Source organism: Eubalaena glacialis, chromosome 10 (genome assembly GCF_028564815.1).
Source record: "Eubalaena glacialis isolate mEubGla1 chromosome 10, mEubGla1.1.hap2.+ XY, whole genome shotgun sequence".
NCBI lineage: Eukaryota > Metazoa > Chordata > Mammalia > Artiodactyla > Balaenidae > Eubalaena > Eubalaena glacialis.
Genome location: NC_083725.1, coordinates 19770366 through 19794499, shown reverse-complemented (window position 1 = coordinate 19794499; position 24134 = coordinate 19770366). Strand labels below are relative to the sequence as shown.

Genomic DNA, 24134 nt, shown 5'->3' with positions numbered 1-24134 from the left:
AAGCCTGCTGGGCTCCCAGGTGAGGTCCCCTGCAGTGCCTGGGCCCCTTCTGTTCCTTGAGCCTAAGCCCCACTCCCCACAGCTCCCAGGGCCTTTTCCAGCCCTATAGGTTCTGAGCATTGGCCCCACCCACCACCCAAACCTCACACTTGCTTAAGCCCCACCCTCCACAGCCAAGGCCTTCGACCCCCCTTTTTTTTCTTTTCCCTCCTCTTTTTTAAAAAAAATATTTAGAAGAGCATAATCTCAGGATAAAGGAAAGCCCTTTAATTAATTTATTTATTTATTTTATTTTTAGCTGTGTTGGGTCTTCGTTTCTGTGCAAGGGCTTTCTCTAGTTGCGGCAAGCGGGGGCCACTCTTCATCGCGGTGTGCAGGCCTCTCACTATCGCGGCCTCTCTTGTTGGGAGCACAGGCTCCAGACGCGCAGGCTCAGTAGTTGTGGCTCACGGGCCTAGTTGCTCCGCAGCATGTGGGATCTTCCCAGACCAGTGCTCGAACCTATGTCCCCTGCATTGGCAGGCAGATTCTCAACCACTGCGCCACCAGGGAAGCCCCCCTCCTCTTTTTTACTATTGTGGTACTGATGTACCTTCTGGTTGTTGATTCATCTATATTTTTATTTTTATATTCTTCCTAACATATCTGTTTGTTTCCTAATCTAATTTTATTTTTTACTTTGTTGTTGCTTTTTTTTTTTTTTTGCCACCACAGGTGGCTTGCGGGATCTTGGTTCATGAGCCCGGAGTCAGGCCAAATCTCCTATGGTGGGAGCTCCAAGTCCGAACCACTGGACTAACAGAGAACCTCAGACCCCAGGGAATATTCACCGGAGTGAGGTCTCACAGAGCTCCTCATCTCAGCACCAAGACCCAGCTCTACCCAATAGCCTACAAACTCCAGTGTTGGAAACCTCAAGCCAAACAACCAGTAAGACAGGAACACAATCCCACTCATTAAAAAAAAAAAAGAGAGAGATGGCAAAAAAATATGTCACAGATGAAGGAGCAAGGTAAAAACCTACAAGACCAAATAAATGAAGAGGAAATAGGCAATCTACCTGAAAAAGAATTCAGAGTAATGACAGTAAAGATGATCCACAATCTCGGAAATAGAATGGAGGCACAGATTGAGAAAATACAAGAAATGTTTAACAAAGATCTACAAGAACTAAAGAACAAACAGAGATGAACAACACAATAACTGAACTGAAAAATACACTAGAAGGAATCAATAACAGAATAACGGAGGCAGAAGAACGAATAAGTGAGCTGGAAGACAAAATGGTGGAAATAACTGCCAAGGAGCAGAATAAAGAAAAAAGAATGAAAAGAATTGAAGACAATCTCAGAGACCTCTGGGACAACAATAAACACACCAACATTCGAATTATAGGGGTCCCAGAAGAAGAAGAGAAAAAAAAGGGTCTGAGAAAATATTTGAAGAGATTATAGTTGAAAGCTTCCCTACCATGGGAAAGGAAATAGTCACCCAAGTCCAGGAAGCACAGACAGTCCCATACAAGATAAACCCTAGGAAAAACACACCAAGGCACATGTTAATCAAACTAAGAAAAAATAAATTCAAAGAAAATATATTAAAAGCAGCAAGGGAAAAACAAAAAATAACATACAAAGGAATCCCCATAAGGTTATCAGCTGATTTTTCAGTGGAAACTCTGCAGGCCAGAAGGGAGTGCCAGGATATACTTAAAGTGATGAAAGAGAAAAACCTACAACCAAGATTACTCTACCCAGCAAGGATCTCATGCAGATTTGATGGAGAAGTCTAAAGCTTTTCAGACAAGCAAAAGCTAAGAGAATTCAGCACCACCAAACAACTTTACAACAAATGCTAAAGGAAATTCTCTAAGTGGGAAACACAAGAGAAGAAAAAGACCCACAAAAACAAACCCAAAACAATTAAGAAAATGGTAATAGGAACATACATATTGATAATAACTGTGAATGTAAATGGATTAAATGCTCCAACCAAAAGACACAGGCTGGCTGAATGGATACAAAAGCAAGACCCATATATATGCTGTCTACAAGAGACCCACTTCAGACCTAAGGACACATACAGACTGAAAGTGAAGGGATGGAAAAAGATATTCCACGCAAATGGAAGTCAAAAGAAAGCTGGAGTAGCAATACTCCTATCAGATAAAATAGACTTTAAAATAAAGACTGTTGCAAGAGATAAGGAAAGACACTACATAATGATCAAAGGATCAATCCAAGAAGAAGATATAGCAATTATAAATGTTTATGCATCCAACATAGGAGCACCTCAATACATTAGGCAAATGCTAACAACCATGAAAGGAGAAATCGACAGTAGAAAATCCTAAAGATGTCACCAGAAAACTACTAGAACTAATCAATGAATTTGGTAAGGTTGCAGGATACAAAATTAATGCACAGAAATCTCTGGCATTCTTATACACCAACAACGAAAAATCAGAAAGAGAAATTAAGGAAATACTCCCGTTTACCATTGCAACAAAAAGAATAAAATACCTAGGAATAAACCTGCCTAAGGATGCAAAAGACTTGTACTCAGAAAACTATAAAACACTGACGAAAGAAATCAAAGATGACATAAACAGATGGAGAAATATACCATGTACTTGGATTGGAAGAATCAATATTGTGAAAATGACTATACTACCCAAAGCAATCTACAGATTCAATGCAATCCCTATCAAACTACCAACAGCATTCTTCACAGAATTAGAACAAAAAATTTTTTTAATTCATATGGAAACACAAAAGACCATGAATAACCAAAGTAATCTTGAGAAAGAAAAACGGAGCTGGAGGAATCAGGCTCCCTGACTTCTAACTATACCACAAAGCTACAGTAATCAAAACAGTATGGTACTGGCACAAAAACAGAAATATAGATCAACGGTACAGGATAGAATGCCCAAAGATAAACCCATGCACATATGGGCACCTAATCTACGACAAAGGAGGCAAGAACATACAATGGAGAAAAGACAGCTTCTTCAATAAGTGGTGCCGGGAAAACTGGACAACTAAATGTAAAAGAATGAAATTAGAACACTGCCTAACACCATACACAAAAATAAACTACAAATGGATTAAAGACTTAAATGTAAGACCAGACACTATAAAACTCTTAGAGGAAAACATAGGAAAAACACTCTTTGACATAAACCACAGCAAGATCTTTTTTGACCCACCTCCTAGAGTAACAGAAATAAAAACAAAAAGAAACAAATGGGACTTAATTAAACTTAAAAGCTTTTGCACAACAAAGGAAACCATAAAACAGATGAAAAGACAACCCTCAGAATGGGAGAAAATATTTGCAAATGAAACAACAGACAAAGGATTGATCTCCAAAATATACAAACAGCTCATGGAGCTCAATATCAAAAAAACAAACAATCTAGTTAAAAAATGGGCAGAAGACCTAAATAGACATTTCACCAAGGGAGACATACAGATGGCCAAGAGTCACCTGAAAAGATGCTCAACATCACTAATTATTAGAGAAATGCAAATCAAAACCACATGAGGTATCACCTCACACCAGTCAGAATGGCCATTATCAAAAAATCTAGAAACAATAAGTGCTGGAAAGGGTGTGGTGAAAAGGGAACCCTCCTGCACTGTTGGTGGGAATGTAAATTGAAACAGCCACTATGGAGAACAGTATGGAGGTGCCTTAAAAAACTAAAAATAGAATTACCATATGATCCAGCAATCCCTCTACTGGGCATATACCCAGAGAAAACCATAATTCAAAAAGAGACGTGTACCACAATGTTCTTTGCAGCACTATTTACAATAGCCAGGACATGGAACCAACCTAAATGTCCATCGACAGATGAATGGATAAAGAAGATGTGGCCCATATATACAATGGAATATTACTCAGCCATAAAAAAAAATGAAATTGAGTTATTTGTAGTGAGGTGGATGGACCTAGTGTCTGTCATACAGAGTGAAGTTAGTCAGAAAGAGAAAAACAAATACCGTATGCTAACGCATATATATGGAATCTAAAAAAAAAAAAAAAATGTTACTCATGAACCTAGTTGCAGGGCAGGAATAAAGAGGTAGACATAGAAAATGGGTTTGAGGACATGGGGTGGGAGGGCAAAGCTGGGGCGAAGTGAGGGTAGCATCCACATATACACACTCCCAAATGTAAAATAGTTGGCTGGTGGGAAGCAGCAGCATAGCACAGGGAGATCGGCTTGGTGCTTTGCGATGACCTAGAGGGGTGGGATAGCGAGGAGGGGAGGGAAGCTCAAGAGGGAGGGGATATGGGGACATGTGTATGCATGTGGCTGATTCGCTTTGTTGGGCAACAGAAACTAACACACTATTATGAAACAATTATACACCAATAAAGATCTTTTAAAAATTTTTTTAATCTGGCAAAATGTCTGAACTTTATGGGTTGATATTCCCTTTTGTGCTTTGTTGGTATTCCATTTAAATATTGTAAAACTTTGAAATAATGCTACCTTTATCACCACAAACACTACCAATATAAAACAGTAGTAGAAATATACGGGAAAGAGGAGATTAATTAATTAAAATAACTATTACAATTAAAAAATCAAGAGAAAAAATTTGTGTAGAGACTACATTCCTTGTTGCTGCAGCTGATCCCACCTACTGCTCACTCTATGTTCACTGATGTTCAGCCAGCATCTCAGTTGGCCAGAGCTCTTTGCCAGTATCTCAATTGGCCAGAGCTCTTTGCCAGGTAGAATAACACAAAACTTACTTTATGGAAGATCATGTTAAATAATTTAGAATCCAGCAGAGTCCAGATGTAAGACAAAAAGTGTGTCATACAGAATACTTACCCAATGATGATAGAACATTGCTCCCAAACCCTGAATGTTTCTTCTGTGATTCATTCATTTCACCTAGTATAGGTTTCACAGATCATCCTGAACCACCATCACAATTCCATTTGTCATTGTTTTTACTCAGCCCTAAAGGGCCAACTAATGTTATCACTTGCACTGAAGCCCTGGACCATCCAGAGAGACTTTTCTTTCTTAGGTTTCACTCAAAACTAGCAGATTTTCAAGACACTTGCAAATTGTCAAGCAGCACACCAAACTCTAAGGACCCTCAAACTTTGCACAGAGGTGGTAGATGTTTTTTGAAAATTTTTGTTGAAGTGTAGTTGATTTACGATGTTGTGTTGGTTTTGGGTGTACAGCAAAGTGATTCAGTTATATATACATATCCTTTTCCATTATAGTTTATTACAAGATATTGAGTATAGTTCCCTATGCTATACAGTAGGTACTTGTTGGTTATCTATTTTATCTAGAGTAGTGTGTGTATCAGTTAATCCCAAACTCTTAATTTATCCCTCCCCCCACTTCTCCTTTGGTAATCATAAGTTTGTTTTCTATGTCTTTGAGTCTGTTTTTGTTTGATAAACACATTCATTTGTATCTTTTTCTTTTTTAGATTCCACAAAAAAAATAAATAAATAAAATAAAAAATAAAAAGAGGTTAGAAACTCTGAAAAACAACTAACCATGAAAGTCATGGTTCAAATATAAGGCAAATTAATATATTTCTAATCTCTATGTAAAGAGAATACATTTGATTTTTTTAACATCTTTATTGAAGTATAATTGCTTTACAATGTTGTGTTAGTTTCTGCTGTATAGCAAAGTGAATCAGCTAAACGTATCCATATATCCCCATATCCCCTCCCTCTTGCATCTCCCTCCCACCCACCCTATCCCACCCCCCCCATCCCACCCCTCTAGGTGGTCACAAAGCACGGAGCTGAACTTCCTGTGCTATGTGGCTACTTCCCACTATCTATTTTACATTTGGTAGTGTATATATGTCAATGCCACTCTCTCACTTCATCCCAGCTTACCCTTCCCCCTCCCCATGTCCTCAAGTCCATTCTCTACGCCTGCGTCTTTATTCCTGTCCTGCCCCTAGATTCATCAGAACCTTTTTTTTTTTTTAACATCTTTATTGGAGTATAATTGCTTTACAATGGTGTGTTAGTTTCTGCTTTATACCAAAGTGAATCAGTTATACATATACATATGTTCCCATATCTCTTCCCTCTTGCATCTCCCTCCCTCCCACCCTCCCTATCCCACCCCTCTAGGTGGTCACAAACCACCAAGCTGATCTTCCTGTGCTATGCGGCTGCTTCCCACTAGCTATCTATTTTATGTTTGGTAGTGTATATATGTCCATGCCACTCTCTCACTTTGTCACAGCTTACCCTTCCCCCTCCCCATATCTTCAAGTCCATTCTCTAGTAGGTCTGTGTCTTTATTCCCATCTTACCCCTAGGTTTTTCATGACCTTTTTTTTTTTTTTTCTTAGATTCCATATATATGTGTTAGCATATGGTATTTGTTTTTCTCTTTCTGACTTACTTCACTCAGTACATTTGATCTTGATTCTAGATACATTCTACTTCAAGTGCCCCAGAGGATGACTTCTAAATAAGGATGCATAGTTTTAGCATATTATGTGGCCCTGTAATTGAATAATTTGCATAGTCATAGTAATGTGAATGCAGAGTTTTTTCTGTAATTTAAAATATTTTTATCAAAGCACTTTGTGTACTTCTTTAAAATAAGTAAAATAATGTAAAAAAACTTACACTAAAAAGCAAGTCTTTACCCCATCTCACTATCTTTCACCTTCATACTCTAAAAGCAACCACTTTTATCTATCTTTTTGTTTTAGATCTTCTAGTCACTAGTTCCATGCTTCTAAATAATACGCTTATTATATTTTACTTATCAACTTTAGAAGTTGTCTGTTGACTTTCTGCAAAGATGATTAAGAATTTACCTTACTTATCCTCCAAAACCCTGCTTATCTCCCCCCTCAGTATCATAAGTCATTGTTTTAATTCCTCTGTTTCTTACCTTGCTGCTTTAAAGACCTTTGTTTCTTGTTCCATCATGCTAACAAAGGATCACTTGACTCCTCATTATATATGATGAGGATATAAATATCCCTATCCTTTTCTTCACATATCTTCCAGTATTCAAATCCCCAAGTTCCGTCACCTCTCCCTTGTCAATATTCACTTGGAGGAGTTTTTCAAATATCCTGAATACAAATCCTTTATTGCAATATAAAATATCATCTTCCAGGGTACCTCATTTCTCTCTTAAAGGTGTTTTTGATAAGTCTTTAATTTTAATAAGATCCAGTTTATCACTTGTTCTTTATGGTTAGTGCTGTCTGTGTCCATTTAAGAACTGTTTATGTAGAAGGTACTGTCATCAAGATGGTGTCAAAAGTCCAGGTTCCCCAGTGTTCCAGGACGTTTCCTGGGAGGTGCACTCAGGTCTTGCCTCATGGGGATCACTGGGGGAATCTGCAGGGCTCGACCACTGGGGATTTGATAGAGACAGAGAAAAGAGGGGCAGGGCTGACAGCAACCTGTGCTCAGATCTTGGCAGTTTGCATTACCGCTTATAGCAATACCTGAGCAGAGATCTCAGCCAGGCTCTGCCCATCTGCAGAGCTGAGCCAGTGGCCCCATCTGGCCAGGGAGCTCAGTTGGCAATTCTACCTGATATGGGTCCCAAACCAACAGGCTTTACTGACTACGGAACCTGTTTTATGGCCCCACTTAGACAAGGAAACAAATTTGCAGCCCCACCTGATTTATGAGCATAGTCTTCAGTCCTGCCCAACCAGGAAGCCTAGCCAGTCATGGAGCCCAGAAACGGATCCAAGCCTATGGCCCTGCCTAATTACTGAGTACAAACTGTAGCCAGGGACTTCCCTGGTGGCTCAGTGGTTAAGAATCCACCTGCCAATGCAGGGGACACGGGATCGAGCCCTGGTCCGGGAAGATCCCACATGCCGCGGAGCAGCTAAGCCCATGTGCCACAACTACTGAGCCTGCGCTCTAGAGCCCGTGAGCCACAACTACTGAGCCTGAGTGCCACAACTACTGAGCCCGCACGCCTAGAGCCAGTGCTCCACAACAAGAGAAGCCACTGCAAGGAGAAGCCCGCACACCGCAACGAAGAGCAGCCCCTGCTCGCCACAACTAGAGAAAGCCCGCGCGCAGCAACGAAGACCCAATGCAGCCAAAAATAAATAAATAAATTTATTTTTAAAAAACCTTTTAAAAAACTGTAGCCAAAGGGAGCTTAGCCAGTGACTCCACCCAATTGCAGAGCATAGCCTATGGCCCTACCCAGCTAGAGACCCTGGACAGTGACCGCACCCAACCAACGAGCACAGTCTCTAGACCCCCCACAACTGCATGATATAGCTGGAGGCCCTGCCCAACTAGATAGCCTGGCCAGTGACCACCCCCAACAGAGGAGTACACCCAGCAGCTTACCCCATCACAAAACCCAGCCTACAGCCTTGCCCAACTTTGGGGCAAAGCCTATGGCCCTACCTGATCACAGAACACAACCTGTGGCTGCATCCAACCACAAAGCCTTGCCTGTAGCCTTGCCTGAACATGAAGTCTGGCCAGCAGCACCATCTGGTAAGGGAGCACATCCTGAGGCCTCACCCAACCAGGAGTGATTGCAGAGCCCAGCCTGCAGCCCTGCTCAATTGCAGAGTCCAGCCAGTGGCACCTCCCTGCCAGGGAACACAGCCTATGACTTCACCTAACCAGAGGTGATTGCAGAGCCCAGCTAGTAGCCCTGCCTGAAAGCAAGTAAGCCATCATGCCCACCTCAGAACATGGGCAGTGACCTCACCCAAATAGACACCCCAATAGCAAGCCTCCACCTGCCCATGGATGCTACCAGATGACCCATCCAGTACCCCAAGCTGAGCTAACTGATGAAGGTCTTTCTCCGCTGAAGGGAACCTCTAATCTGGAAGAAAAGACCACTTACTCAAATGCACAGATACCAAAGTAAACATGACACTGCCAAAAGAAACTAATAAAGCTCCAATAATTTACTCAAAATATAGGTCTGTGAACTAACAAAGAATTCAGAATAATCCTCTTGAGGAAGTTCATGGAACTACAAGAACATGTAGACAGACAACTACATGATATTGGGAAAACAGTACATGAACAAAGTGAGAAGCTCAACAAAGAAATAAAAGCTATCCTCCAAAAAGCCAAAAAGACATCCTAGATCTGAATAATAAAAAAAACTGAGCTAAAGAATTCCAACAGCAGACTCGATCAAAAAGACAAGAGATAAGTGCAGGCGAGGATGTGGAAAAAAGGGAATCTTGTACACTCTTGGTGGGAATGTAAACTGGTACCACCACTATGGAAAGCAGCATGGACATTACTCAAAAAATAAAATAAAAAATAGAACTACCATATGATCCAGCAATTTCACTTGTGGATATTTTTCTGAAGGAAATGAAATCACTACCTCAAAGAGACAGCTGCACCCCCATGTTCATTGCAGCATATCTACACTAGCCAAGACATAGAAACAACCTAAGTATCTGTTGACAGATGAATGGATAAAGAAAATGTGATTATGTTTTATGTATTATATTATGTGAAGATATTATATATAACATTTAATATTAGTATAGCATATTAATATTATTTATAATGGAATATTATTCAACCATGAGAAGGAAGGAAATCCTGCCATGTGTAACAACATGAATGGATCTGGAGGGCACTATGCTAAGTGAAATAAGTCAGGCAGAGAAAGATGAATTCTGTATAATGTATGCTCTCATTTATATGTGGAACCAAAAAAACCCTGGACTCTTAGAAATAGGGGGTACGTTGTTGCTGGAAGGGGCAGTGGGGGTGTAGGGGAGTGATGAGTGAAGATCATCAAAGGGTACAAACTTCCAGTTATAAGATTAATATGTTCTAGGAATGTAATGTACAGCATGGTGATTCTAGTTAACAGTATTGTGTTGAATAATTGAAAGTTGCTAAGAGAGTAGATCTTAAAATTTCTTACCACACACACAGTAAATGGTAATTATGTGAGGTGAAGGATGTGTTAACTAAATTTTTGTGGTAATCATTTCACTATATATGTAGATCAAATCATCATGTTGTATACCTTAAATTTACACAATGTTATATGTCAGTTATGTCTCAATAAAGATGCGGGGGAGTTAGAAATATTTGTTTAACCCAAAGTCAGAAGATATTTTCCTTATGTTTCTTCTAGAGGCTTAGTTGTTTAGTTTCACACTGAGATATGGTATCCATCTCCAACTAATGTTTGTGTATGATAACAGGGACAAAGGTAATTTTTTTCCTTATGGATAATCAAATGACCAGGTATCTTTTATTGAAAAATACCATCTTTCCACAATAAATTGCAGTGGTGCCTTTTGTAAAGTCATGAAATCATATACGTGAACTGTTTCTATAGTTTCTACTCTGTTGCATTGGACTATTTGTCTATATTTGGGTTAATACCACATTGTCTTAATCTGTAGCTTTATAATAAGAGTGGATATATGGTAATACAGTCCTCTAACTTTGTTCTTCAAGATTATTTTACCTATTTTAGGACTTTTGCATTTCCATATAAACATTGGAATCAACTTATTTTAATTTCTAAAAAAATTTTGTTGACATTATAATTGGGATTGCATTAAATCAACTGATCAATTTGGGGAGAACTAATATCTTACTATGCTGAGGTTTTTTTTTTAACATGGCGTATCTCTTCCTTTATTTATATCTTCTTTAATTCCTCTCCATAATGTTTTGTAGTTTATAGTGCAGAAGTCTTATACATCTTTCACTTGATTTCTAGGTTATTTGGCTTTTTATGCTAAAGTAAGTGGTGTTATTTATTAAATTTTATTTTCTAATTGTTCATTTCTAGTTTATATAAATATTTATTTTTATATACTGACTAAATATACACTTATTATTTCTAATTGCTTTTTAATAGATCCTTTCAGATTTTTTTTTAGATTTTATTGAAGTATAATTGATTTACAGTGTTGTGTTAATTTCTGCTATACAGCAAAGTGACTCAGTTATACATATATATATTCTTTTTCATATTCTTTTCCATTATGGTTTGTCACAGGATGTTGAATATAGTTCCCTGTGCTATACAGTAGCACCTTGTTGTTTATCCATCCTGTATACCATAGTTTGCCTCTGCTAATCCCAAATTCCCATTCCTTTCCTCCCCTACCCCACCTCCCCCTTGGCAACCACAAGTCTGTTCTCTATATTGGTGAGTCTGTTTCTGTTTTGTAGATATGTTGATTTATATTGAATTTTAGATTCCACATATAAGTGATATCATATGGTATTTGTCTTTCTCTTTCTGACTTACTTTGCTTAGTTTGATAATCTCTAGGTCCATCCATGTTGCTGCAAATGGCATGAATTCATTGCTTTTGATGGCTGAGTATCTTTCAGATTTTCCACTTAATCATGTCATCTTTGCATGATGACTTTCATTTTTCCTTTGCAAACTTTATACCTGTTATTTCTTGTTCTTGCTTTTTTGCACTGACTAGACCCTCCAGCACAATACTCAAAAGAATTATGGACAGTCTTGTCTTTTTCCTGAACACAGAGAGAAGGCATATAATATTCCACTGTAAGCTAAGATGTTATCTGTATTTTTTTGTAGAAACTCATTATCTGTTTAAGGAAGTTAACTTAATTCCTCATTTGCTAAGATTTTTATTCTTGTTTTTATGAAAACTCTGGGTATTGAATTTGATCAAATGTTTTTGCTGCTCCTAAATGGTCATATGGTCTCCTTCATTCTCTTTACGTGGTAAATTACATTCATTGATATTCAAATGTTAAACCAACCTTGTATTCCTGGAATAAACTCCACTTCATCCTGATTGTTACCCTTTTGGTATATCCTGGATTTGATTTGCTAAACATTGGCTTAGGATTTTCTGCATATTTATTTTTATTTTTATTTATTTATTTATTTTTATATACTCCTTTTGGGGACAATTAGAGAAATTTAAATATGGTTTGAGAATTAGATGTGATAATGCATATTTACTTTTAAATTCAATTTTTCTTTGTTGTAATGTCCTTGCCAGGTTTTGTATCAGTATTATGCTGGTCTCCTAAAAGGAATTGGGAAGTATTTCTTCTTTTTCATTACCTGTAAGAGTTCGTGTGATTGGTATTATTTTTTCTATAAATGTTTGGAATAACACATTAGCAAAGCCGTGTGTGCTAGGAGTTTTCCATATAGAAAGGTTTTTAATTATGAGTTCTATTTCTCTAATAATACAGGACTATTCAGATGTGTATTTCTTCTTGTACCCATTTTGATAAATTACTTTTTCAAGGAATTTGTCCATTTTTTTTGTTTGTTTTTATTTAGGTATAATTGACATATAACATATCAATTACAAGTGGGCAACATAATCAGTCAAAATTTGTATATATTGTGAAATAATCACCACAATAAGTCTAGGTAACATCTGTCACCATACATAGTTACAAAAAATTTTTTTCTTGTGATGAAGACTTTTAAGATTTACTCTCTTAGCAATTCTCAAATATTCAATACAGTACCATTAACTATAATTCACCATGCTTTACATTACACCCCATGACTTAATTATGGTATAACTGGAAGTTTGTACCTTTTGGCCCCCTTCACCCATTTCTCCCAACCCCAACCCCCACCTCTGGCAATAATCATTTTGTTCTTTTTATCTATGAGCTTATTGTTGTTGTTGTTTAAATTCCATGTATAAGTAAGATCATATGGTATTTGGCTTTCTCTGACTTATTTCACTCAGTATAATGTTCTCAAATTCCATCCATGTAGTTGCAAATGGAAAGATTTTGTTATTTTTTATGGCTGAATAGTATTCTGTTTTATATATATATATATATATATATATATATACACACATATATATACATATATATGTATATACATATATATATATATATATATATATGCCACATCTTCTTTATCCATTTATCCATCAATGAGCACTTAGGTTGTTTCCATACTTGACTATTGAAAATAATGCTGCAATGAACATGGGGGTGCATATATCTTTTTGAATTAGTGTTTTTGTTTTCTTCGGATAAATACCCAGAAGTGGAATTGCTAGATCACATGGTAGTTCTACTTTTTATTTTTTGAGGAATCTCCATACCATTTTTCACACTGGCTGAACCAGTTTGCATTCATACAAACAATGCAGAAGGGTTCTGTTTTCTCCACATCTTTGCCAGCACTTGTTATTTCTTGTCTTTTTGATAATAACCATTCTAACAGGCTTGAAGAGACATCTAGTTGTGGCTTTGATTTGAATTAAGGAATTTGTCCATTTTGTTTAAATTGTCAAATCTATTTTGGCCAAAATTTGTTTACAATCTCCTTGCATTATCCTTTTAATGTCTGTAAGATTTGTAGTGGTATTGTTAATAAGTGTTTTCTCTTCATTTCCCTACATCTGTATTTCTAGGAGTTTATCAATTTTATTAATCTTTTTTAAAAAACTGATCTTTGGCTTTGTTGGTTTTCTCTATTTTAACTCTATTTTCTAGTTCATTGATTTCCAATCTTATCTTTATTGTTTTTTCTTTCATTTTGGGGCTTGGATTTGCTGTTCTTTTTCAAAGTTCTTGGGATGGAAAATTAGATCTTAGATTTTCAACTTTTATTCTTTTATAGTACATGTATTTTGAGCTATTAAAGTTCTCCCTTCAGCATTTCTTTAGATTTATCCACACAGGTTTTGATATGTCATATAATTATTACCTCAGTTTGGAATATTTCATAATTTTCAATGTAATTTTTTGACCCATGGGTTATTTAGAGCCACACTGATTAATGACCAAATATTCAGGAATTTTCTAGTTATCTTTTTGTTATTGATTTCTGGTTTAATTCCACTGCAGCCAGACAACATACTTTAAATGGTTTTAATAACTCAAAACTTGCTTCGTACAGAAAAATTCTATTTTGATAAATGTTCCATGTGATCTTGAGAAAAAAATGTATTCTTCCATCAGTTAGGTCAAGTTAGTTAATTATGTTGTTCAAATCTTTCATAGCTGTCTTAGTCTGTTTGGGCTGCCATAGCAAACTATTATAGGCTGGGTGGATTATAAACAACAGAAATTTATTTATTATAGTTCTGGAGGCAAGGAAGTCCAAAATCAAGGCACTAGCAGACTTGGTACGTGTTGAGAACCTGCTTCCTGGTTCTTGTTATGTCCTCATATGTTGGAAGGGATGAGTGATCTCTCTGAGCCCTTTCTTTTTCCTTTTAAATTAGTTTTATTAGTTACCTATTTTATACAAATTAGTGTATATATGTCAATCTCAATCTCCCAATTTATCCCATCACCACCACTACCCCCCTGCTGTCCCCGCTTTGTGTCCATACATTTGTTCTCTGCATCTGTGTCTCTATTTCTGGCTTGCAAACCAGTTCATCTGTACCATTTTTCTAGATTCCACAAATATGCATTAATATACGATATTTGTTTTTCTCTTTCTGACTTACTTCACTCTATATGACAGTCTCTATGTCCATCCACATCTCTACAAATGACCCAGTTTCATTCATTTTTATGACTGAGTAATATTCCATTGTATATATTTACCACATCTTCTTTATCCATTCATCTGACTGAGCCCTTTTTTATAAGGGCACTAATCCCATTCATGAGGGCTTTACCCTCATGACCTAATCATCTCCCAAAGGTCCAGCCTCCTCCTACCATCACCTTGGGGGTTAGAATTTCAATATGAATTTTGGAGAGACAGATATATTTAGTCTATAGCAGGAGACTTACTAATTTTTTGCCTATTTGTTCTATCAGTGCTTGAGAGAAGTATGTTAAAGTTTTCCATTAAAATTGGGGATTCATTTATACTCCTGGTAATTGTGTTAATGTTAGCTTTATATATTTTGAAGTAATGTTGTTAGGTACATATCAGCTCAAGATTGTTACATCTTATTGTTGAGTCAAACCTAATCAATATGAAATGTTGTTTCTTATATTTTCCAAAACTTTTTGCCTTAAAGTCTACTTTATTTTGTATTGATAAAGTTACCCTAGTTTAATTTTGGTTAGTGTTTGCATGGTATATTTTCTTATTCTGTTACTTTCTAACTTTTTGTATCCTTTGTAAACAATACAGAGCTGGATCTAATTTTGGTTAGTCTTAAATAATCATTGTCTTTTAATTAGCATGGTTAGACCATTTATATTTATTATAATTATGGTATTTGTTTAGTTTAAGTCTACCATATTGCTGTTGGTTTTCTACTTATCATCTATTCCTCATGTATTTTTCCTGTTTCCCATTTCTTTGTATTATTTAAATGATTTTAATATATCATTATTTTCTTCTGTATTAACTTTTTGGTTATTTTGATTGATTTAAGATGTTCATAAATTATTTGCTACTCTTTCTGTTGAGAGGTTAGGGGCAATCTTCTTCCTTTTATTTAGGCTATTTTAGGCTTGCTTTACCACTAAAACCAATAAAATAGAACATGACATTCTGGGACCTCTAAGCTTAGGTAATAAATATGGAGAACAGTATGGAGGTTCCTTAAAAAACTAAAAATAGAACTACCATACGACCCAGCAATCCCACTACTGGGCATATACCCTGAGAAAACCATAATTCAAAAAGAGTCATGTACCACAATGTTCACTGCAGCTCTATTTACAGTAGCCAGGACATGGAAGCAACCTAAGTGTCCATCAACAGATGAATGGATAAAGAAGATGTGGCACATATATACAATGGAATATTACTCAGCCATAAAAAGAAACAAAACTGAGTTATTTGTAGTGAGGTGGATGGACCTAGAGTCTGTCATACAGAATGAAGTAAGTCAGAAAGCAAAAAACAAATACCGTATGCTAACCCATATATATGGAATCTAAAGAAATATATATATATATGTATATATATATACACACATATATGTATATATATGTGTGTGTGTATGTGTGTATATATATATATATATATGGTTCTGAAGGACCTAGGGGCAGGACAGGAGTAAAGATGCAGATGTAGAGAATGGACTTGAGGACATGGGGAGGGGGAAGGGTAAGCTGGGACGAAGTGAGAGAGTGGCATGGACTTATATGTACTACCAAATGTAAAATAGATAGCTAGTGGGAAGCAGCCACATAGCACAGAGAGATCAGTTCGGTGCTTTGTGACAACTTGGGAGTGGGGTAGGGAGGGTGGGAGGGAGACGAAAGAGGGAGAAGATATGGGGATATATGTATATGTATAGCTGATTCACTTTGTTATAAAGCAGAAACTAACACACCATTGTAAAGCAATTATGCTCCAATAAAGATGTTAAAACAATAAATATAAAGACAGTGCCCAGCTTAAAAAAAAAAAAAAAAAAAAATTTCAGGGTTCCCAGGTTCAATCCCTGGTCAGGGAACTAAGCTCCTGCAAGCCACGTGGTGTGGCCATATAAAAGAAGCATTGCAGTGTCCATGCCTGTGTCATGGAATGCTCATTCTGGATGAAGCCAGCCACAAGGTACAACAACTCTGAAACTGCCATGCCAAGCTAGCCTAATGGAAAGGCTGTCTACAGAGATTGGTGATTGGCCATCCCCAGATTTATCAGCTATTCCATCCCACTTACAAGATACATAAGTGAAAAAGCCATTTTCAATATTCCATCGCCAGCAGATAAAACATAAAAAGAAACAAGAAACAAGGCTGATAGCTAGAATTGAGGCCCCTGACATAGGGCCCCACTTGAGTCATCCCAGCCATTCCCAGCTTTGTAATCCATCTCAGATGAAGCCTCAATCATTGTGGAAGTGAGGTGAGACATTCCTACTCTGCCCTACCATAATTTGCAACCCATAATTTTGAGCATAATAAAATGGTTGTTGTTTTACATCACTACGTTTTGGGGGTAGTTTTCTACACAGCAGTAGATTACCATAACAGTTACATTATTACATTATTACATTACATAAGATTACCATTATCTTAATGGGGTAACTTAGAGTTTACAATATGCATCCTTGACTAATTAGTGCCTACATTTAGTACTTTTACACTTTCCGGAACAATGCAAGAATCTTAAAACGGGTTAACTCCCTTTATCGTCTTTCCCTTTTGTGCTATTTGTTGTCAGATATTTTTCACTTACATTTTTGTTTTAAATATAAGAAGACATTATTTTTATTGCCTTAAACAATTAGTATTTACTTTTTATTGTGGTAAATATACATAACATAAAATTTACCATAATAACCACTTTTAGGTGTACAGTTTAGTGACATTAATTACATTTACAACGTTGTGTAGCCATTTCTACTATCCACTTCTAGAACTTTTTCATCATCTCAAACAGAACCTCCTGTATCCACTAAACAATAACTCTCCATCCTCCCCTGCTCCCTAGGCCATGGTAACCTCTATTTTACTTTCTGTATCCATGAATTTGTCTATTCTAGGTAGTTTGTATAAGTACATTTGTCCTTTTGTCTCTGGCTATTTCATTTAGTATAATGTTTTCAAGTTTCATCTAATTTATAGCATGCATCAGAATTTCATTCCTTTTAAAGGCTGAATAATATTCAATTGTATTTATGTACTACGTTTTGTTTATCCACTCCCTTTTAACAAATCTTGGGTTGTTTCCACATTTTGGCTATTGTGAATAATGCTGCTATGAAAATTGTTGTGTAAGTATCTGTCTGAGTACCTCTTTCAATTCTTTTGGGTTCATATCTAGAAGTGGAAGTACTGGATCATATTGCAATTCTATGTTTAAATTTTTGAGGAATGATCAAAATGTTTTCCATTGTGGCAGCACCATTTTACATTTTCACTAGCAATGCACACAGTTTCCAATTTCTCTACACTCTTGCCAACACTTATTTTCTATTTTTTTTATGATAGCCATCCTAATGGATGTGAAGTTGTATCTCATTGTGATTTTGATTTTTATTTCCTTAATGACTATTGATGTTGAGCATCTTTTTATGTGTTTATTGACCATTCATAAAATTCTCTGGAGAAATGTGTATTTGAGACTTTTGCCCATTTTTGAATTGGGTTATTTGTTGTTGTGATGTGGGAGTTCTTTACATATTTTGGATATTAACCCCTTATCAGATATCTGCTTTGCAAATATTTTCTTCCATTCTGTGGATTGCCCTTTCAGCCTCTTGACTGTGTCCTCTGCCATGCAAAAGTTTTAAATTTTGATATAGTCCACTCTATCCTTGTTTTTCTTTAGTTGCTGTGCTAGCAGGGCAATGTCCAATAAATCATTGCCAAATCCAATGTCATGAAGCTTTTCTCTTATATTTTCTTCTAAGAGTTTTAGGTTGCAGCTCTCATTTTTAGGTCTTTGATCCACTTTGCATTAATGTCCAATTCCATTATTTTGCATGTGGATATCCAGTTTTCCCAGCATCATTTGTTGAAAAGACTGTCCTTTCCCCATTAATAATCTTGGCACCCTTGTCAAAGTCAATTATATATGTAGGAGTATATTTTTGGCTTCTCTATTCATTCCATTGGTCTTATGTCTGTCCTAATGCCAATACCAAACGGTTTTGTAGCAAGTATTGACATCAGGATGTGTCTGGCTATTTGGGGGCCCTTGAGATTCCACATGAATTTTACAATGTGCTTTTATATTTCTTTTAAAAGTGACATTGGGATTTTGATACGGATTGCACTGAATCTGTAGATTACTTTGGGCAATATTTTCATCTTACCAATATTAAGTCTTCCAATCCATGAACACGGTATGTGTTTCCATTTATTTATGTCTCCTTTAATTTCAGTATTCATTATTTATTTACTTATTTATTTTTTATTGGGGTATAGTTGTTTTACTATGTTGTGTTAGTTTCTACTGTACAGTGAAATGAAGTAGAGTTCCCTGTGCTATACAGCAGGTTCTTATTAGTTATCTGTTTTATACGTATTAGTGTACATATGTCAATCCCAATCTCCCAATTCATCCCACCTCAGCCCCCACTTTCCCCCCTTGGTGTCCATACGTTCAGTATTCATTTTTATTTCTCCAGATATTTACACCTTCCAGGGACCTTCATTCCTCCCTACAGTTCTGTGTTTCCCTATGGTATTACTTTCCTGCAACATAAGGAATTCCCTACAGTAGTTGTCGTAGGGCAGATCTCCTGTGAAAAATTCTTTCAGCTTTTGTTTGTCTGAAAACATCTTTATTTCACTTTTGTTTTTGAAGAATATTATCAACATGATGGAAATCTAAGTTGTCACGTTTTGGGGTTTTTTTTTTTTTCTCCTTAGCACCTTAAATATGACATTCCTTTCTATTCTGGATTCCATGGTTTCTGTTAAAAAAATAAAAAATCAAGGACCAATTTTACTCTTTCAACCCTGAAAGTAATGTGTCTTTTGTTGTCTGGATGCTTTTAAATTGTCTCTATGTTTTGTTTTTAACAGTTTGAATTCGATGTGCCTATGTGTCATTTTCATTTTTTGTCCTGCTTGAATAAGTTGACAATAGAATAATCCAACAGAGTCGACCCCTTGTTACCCTAGCATACTTACTTCTTCTAACCATATTTAACTTCCAAATAATGTCAATATTAAAATTATGCTTCCACCTAACATGATACAACTATCCCTCATATAGATTAAAACAAATTAAAACCCTCTTCCCCAAAGTAATTTTATTTATCTTTCAATCATTTTTATTTCTCTTCCTGCTGAGTCATACTCCACCTATGATATCTTGTCATATAAATACTAGATACAAGGTTAAGCACTTATATTTATTTCCTACTGCTGCTATAACAACTGCCAAAACCTTAGTAGCTTTAAACAACAAAAAATTATTATCATACAATTCTGGAGGCCAAAATCTGAAATGGATCTCACTGGGCTAAAATCAAGACGTCAGCAATGCTGCATTCCTTCTGGAGGCTCTAGGGAAGAATTTGTTTTCATGCCTTTTCCAGCCTTTAGTGGCTGCCCACATTGCTTGGCTCATGGTCTCCTTCCACTTTCAAAGCCAACAATGACCTACCAAGTATGTCTCACATCACATCACTCTGGTGCTGACTCTTCTGTCCCCTCTTTCACTTATACGGACTCTTTTTTTCCCACTTATAAGGCCCCCTCATTTTTTTTGGTGTGGTGGTTCACTGGCATGAGGAACTCAAAATGGCCAGGTGACAGTATCAGCTTCCATTTTAATGGAACTGTTGGTGTGTACCTTGGTGGAAGCCTTCCTCCTGTGGGTTCTAAGGCCTTTATATCCACAGAACCCAAAGGTACAAGGACAGGAAGCAAAATTTTCACTAGTGGATTATTAAGAGATAATATTGAGAGGGAGCCACTTTCATTTCCACCCTTTAATTTTCAAACTCGTAAATGCTGGCTGGCATAGATTCAGATCATATTCTATAACATGAAGGACATCACTGTAGCCTGAAAAGTGTTATCAGTGGAACTCTAACTGTAACTGAGTCTCCAAAATGCCATTCCACCAGACCAAGTGCTTTAGGGTGATGGGGAACAAGGTAATGTCAGTGAATTTCATGAGCATAGGCCCATTGATGTGCTGCATTTGCTCTGAAGCAAGTTCTCTGATCAGAAGCAATGTTATGCAGAATATAATGACAAGTGAATAAAACATTTTGAAGGTACACAGATAGTAGTTTTTGTAGAAGTATTGTGTACCCAGGAGTGTAAATTATCAATTCCAATGAGAATCAAGTGTTGCCCCTTCCATAATGGAAGTGTTCCAACTAATCAATGTGCCACAAGAAGCTGGCTAATTCCCTCAAGGAATGATGCCATATCAGGGGATCAGTGTTGGTCTCTGCTTTGGCACAGTGGGCACTCAGCAGTAGTTGTAGCCAGATATAGTGCGTAAAAATCCATGTTGCTGAGCCCATGAATAACCTCCACTCCTCCATTCCTGTTGCCATGGCCACTTTGTTCATGAGCCCATTGGGCAAGGAGAGCAGTGGCTAGGGAAATAGACTGACTGACTCCAAAGAATGGGTCATCTTGCCTACTTGATTATTAATATTTTTCTCTGCTGAGATTGCTCTTTGCTGAGAATTGACATGGGACACAAATGTCTTCACACTTGGTGCCCATTTGGAGGGGTCTGACCTCTTCCCCAACAGCTTTCTAACCATGTTCTTTCCAAATCCCTGACCATCCAGCAAAGCCATCAGTTATTGCCCATCTGTAGATCTGTACCTCTGGCCATCTTTTCTTCCAGGCATACTATACAACAGGTATGCTGCTTGAAGTTCTGTCCCCTGTAAGTATTTCTCTTCAGAGCTACCCCTGAGTGAGGCTGTATATTATATATGGAGCTTCCTATGGATCACACTTTGCACTTGACCTCCTGAGGCCTGCTAGGTCCTGAGTTTGACCAATAGAATTCAAACTAAGTGATGCTGTGTGACTTCCAAGACAAGGCCTTGAGAAGCCTTGCAATTTCTACTGTCTCTCTCTCTCTCCCTCTCTCCCTCTCTCCCTCTCTCTCTCTCTCTCTCTCTCTCTATCGTACTTTGAAATGTACATGCTGTGAAGAAACTCTAAACTGAAAGTCTATATGGAGAGAGAAGCCCAGCCATCACAGAGGTTCCAACAATCCAAGCTGAAGACCCAGTATATGTGTGTAAGACCATATTAAATCACCCATCTCCAGCTGATCTGGCAACTGACTACAGCCAAATACATGAGTCCAGGCAAGAATAGCAGAAGTTCCCCGTCAACCCACAGAAAGCAGTTGTTGCTTTAAGTCACTAAATTTGAGGGTGGTTTGATACAATAATCTACAAATTTAGAAGATACTATTCAGATTTTAAACCATCATAAATTTTTCTTGGTACTCAATTTGGGGTGTTACTTAAGAAATTACATCTTCCTTTCAGAAAGAATATTATTTGTGTTGAGGTGAGCTGCACCATCTTCCACAGGCAATTGCAATGGGACTTCAAATTGTCATATTGGTATTATGGATTACTTCAACTTGAATTTATTTGATTTGATTTAATATAAGCAAACTGAGGGGTCAGGGAATGTTTACCAAGAGTTATTAAGGTTTGGGGGAGGAATAAGGTAGGAGAGGGTTACCAAAGATAGCTTTCCTGTTTGACTAAATTTGCACTAACAATAAAAGTAGATAGGGTTTGTAAATCAGTGGAATTACCACAGGAATGAGGAGGATTCTGTAATGATAATAATAGATAATACTTATTGAGTGCTTTTTTATGCCAGAAGTTGTTCTAAGTGCTTTACAAATTTTAGCTCATTTTTTCCTAACCATAGCTGTATGAAATAGTACTGTCATTCCCATATTTTAGATAAGAAACTGATCATAGAGGTTAAGCAACTTGTTCAGGATCACACAGCTAGTAATTACTAACACTTGAGCCCAGACAATATTATGCCATGCTCAGTGTTCTTAACCACTAGGCTGTATTTTGTCTTTCTCCTAGATTACACTGGAGTATACGAAAATGACCCAACCAAAGTTTTGGATATTTTATTTGTAGTTGCTAGTGATACCATTACAAATTTAAGGGTAAAACTCTTTGTGAGAATAATACCAATATTGCCTGACTTGTCAAAGCAAACCTTGATTGGATAATATTTCTAAAATCTAGTTTACATACATAAAATCTATTTTATGATTTTTACTCATTTTGCCCTATTTAGGCAAAAAGCTAATTAGAGGTAGAAAACCCAGTTTTGACCATAAAATCTTATGTGTTTGAACCTTTAGAATGTCGCTGTATTCCAACACTTTAAAAGTCTGATTAATATAAGAAGACAAGGGGAGCCACGTCAGATACTGAGATACATTAATCCCAAAGAGGTAAGGACATTATTTATTGATACAATAAAATGTATGACTACTTTATAAATTCAAAGTGCTTGTATTTATTTTTTTTAACTTTTTAAATTAAAATATTACACACATATAGAAAGTTCATAAAACATAAATTTATAACAACTGAATCATCACAAGCAAACCCCTGTGTAACATTCACCCAGATCAACGTTTTCATACTTCAAACCACTGCCTTTGGGTGCCCTGCAAATCACTGCCGACTCTCTTCTTCCAAAAGGTAAACACTATTTTGAATCCTACCACTATAATTTAGTTTTCTCTGTTTTAAAGCTACATATAAATAGAATCCTATAGTATACTTTTGTATCTAGCTTTGTTCATTCAACATTGTTTGTGAACCTAAACTTAATTCATTTCATAAAAATGATGGTAGTATTCCATTTTATGAATATACTGCTATTTATTCATTCTACAATAGGTTGACATTTGGACTTTTTCTACTTTGTGGCTATTATAAAGGCTGCTTCTGGCACTATTTTTACTCATGCCTCCTGGCTAACAGGTCCACAAATTTCTTTTGGTTTCTATTCAACCTAGAAACAGAATTGCTGGATGGAAGGATATGCCAAACTATTTTCCAAAGTTATTGTATTAATTTATGTTCACTGTCAGCAACCTTTGGGAATTCTTGGTGCTCTACATCCTCAGCAACACTTAATATTTTCAGTTTTTAATTTGCATTTCTCTGATTACTAATGAAGTTGAGCATCTTTTTGAGGAGTTGTGCTCCTGATTAAAATTCTATATGTGATTTTTCAGGCCTGACCACAGGCAATTACAAAGCCTTTACCTGACAGGACTCACAAGGGAAAGCTATCCTCACCTCACACTAGACTTTGTGCAGAATCAGTGCATTACAGTCACTGAAGGGAGCTGCAGACAAGGACTCAGGACGCTCTCTGTCCACGAATTTAGGCATATTTTCCTAGCCCCAAAAGCCTTCACTCCTAGGTCTCTTTTTTTTTTTTTTTTTTTAGTATTTTTATTGGAGTATAATTGTTTTACAATGGTGTGTTAGTTTCTGCTGTATAAGAGTGAATCAGCTATAGATATAAATATATTAATCCATTTTGAGTTTATTTTTGTGTGTGGTGTTAGGGAGTGTTCTAATTTCATTCTTTTACATGTAGCTATCTAGTTTTCCCAGCACCACTTATTGAAGAGGCTGTCTTTTCTCCATTGTATATTCTTGCCTCCTTTATCAAAGATAAGGTTGACCATATGTGCATGGGTTTATCTCTGGGCTTTCTATCCTGTTCCATTGATCTGTATTTCTGTTTTTGTACCAGTA

At 36.7% G+C, this 24134-nt stretch overlaps 1 protein-coding gene across 1 annotated transcript in view; it reads left to right on the top strand.

Annotated features, from left to right (window-relative positions):
- Positions 1-24134, top strand: part of C10H11orf65 (chromosome 10 C11orf65 homolog) — a 71206-nt gene that overhangs the window by 4243 nt on the left and 42829 nt on the right. The window contains exon 2 of the mRNA XM_061202564.1: positions 22715-22807. Coding sequence (XP_061058547.1) covers positions 22715-22807 — 93 coding nt within the window. The remainder of the gene's footprint in view (positions 1-22714; positions 22808-24134) is intronic.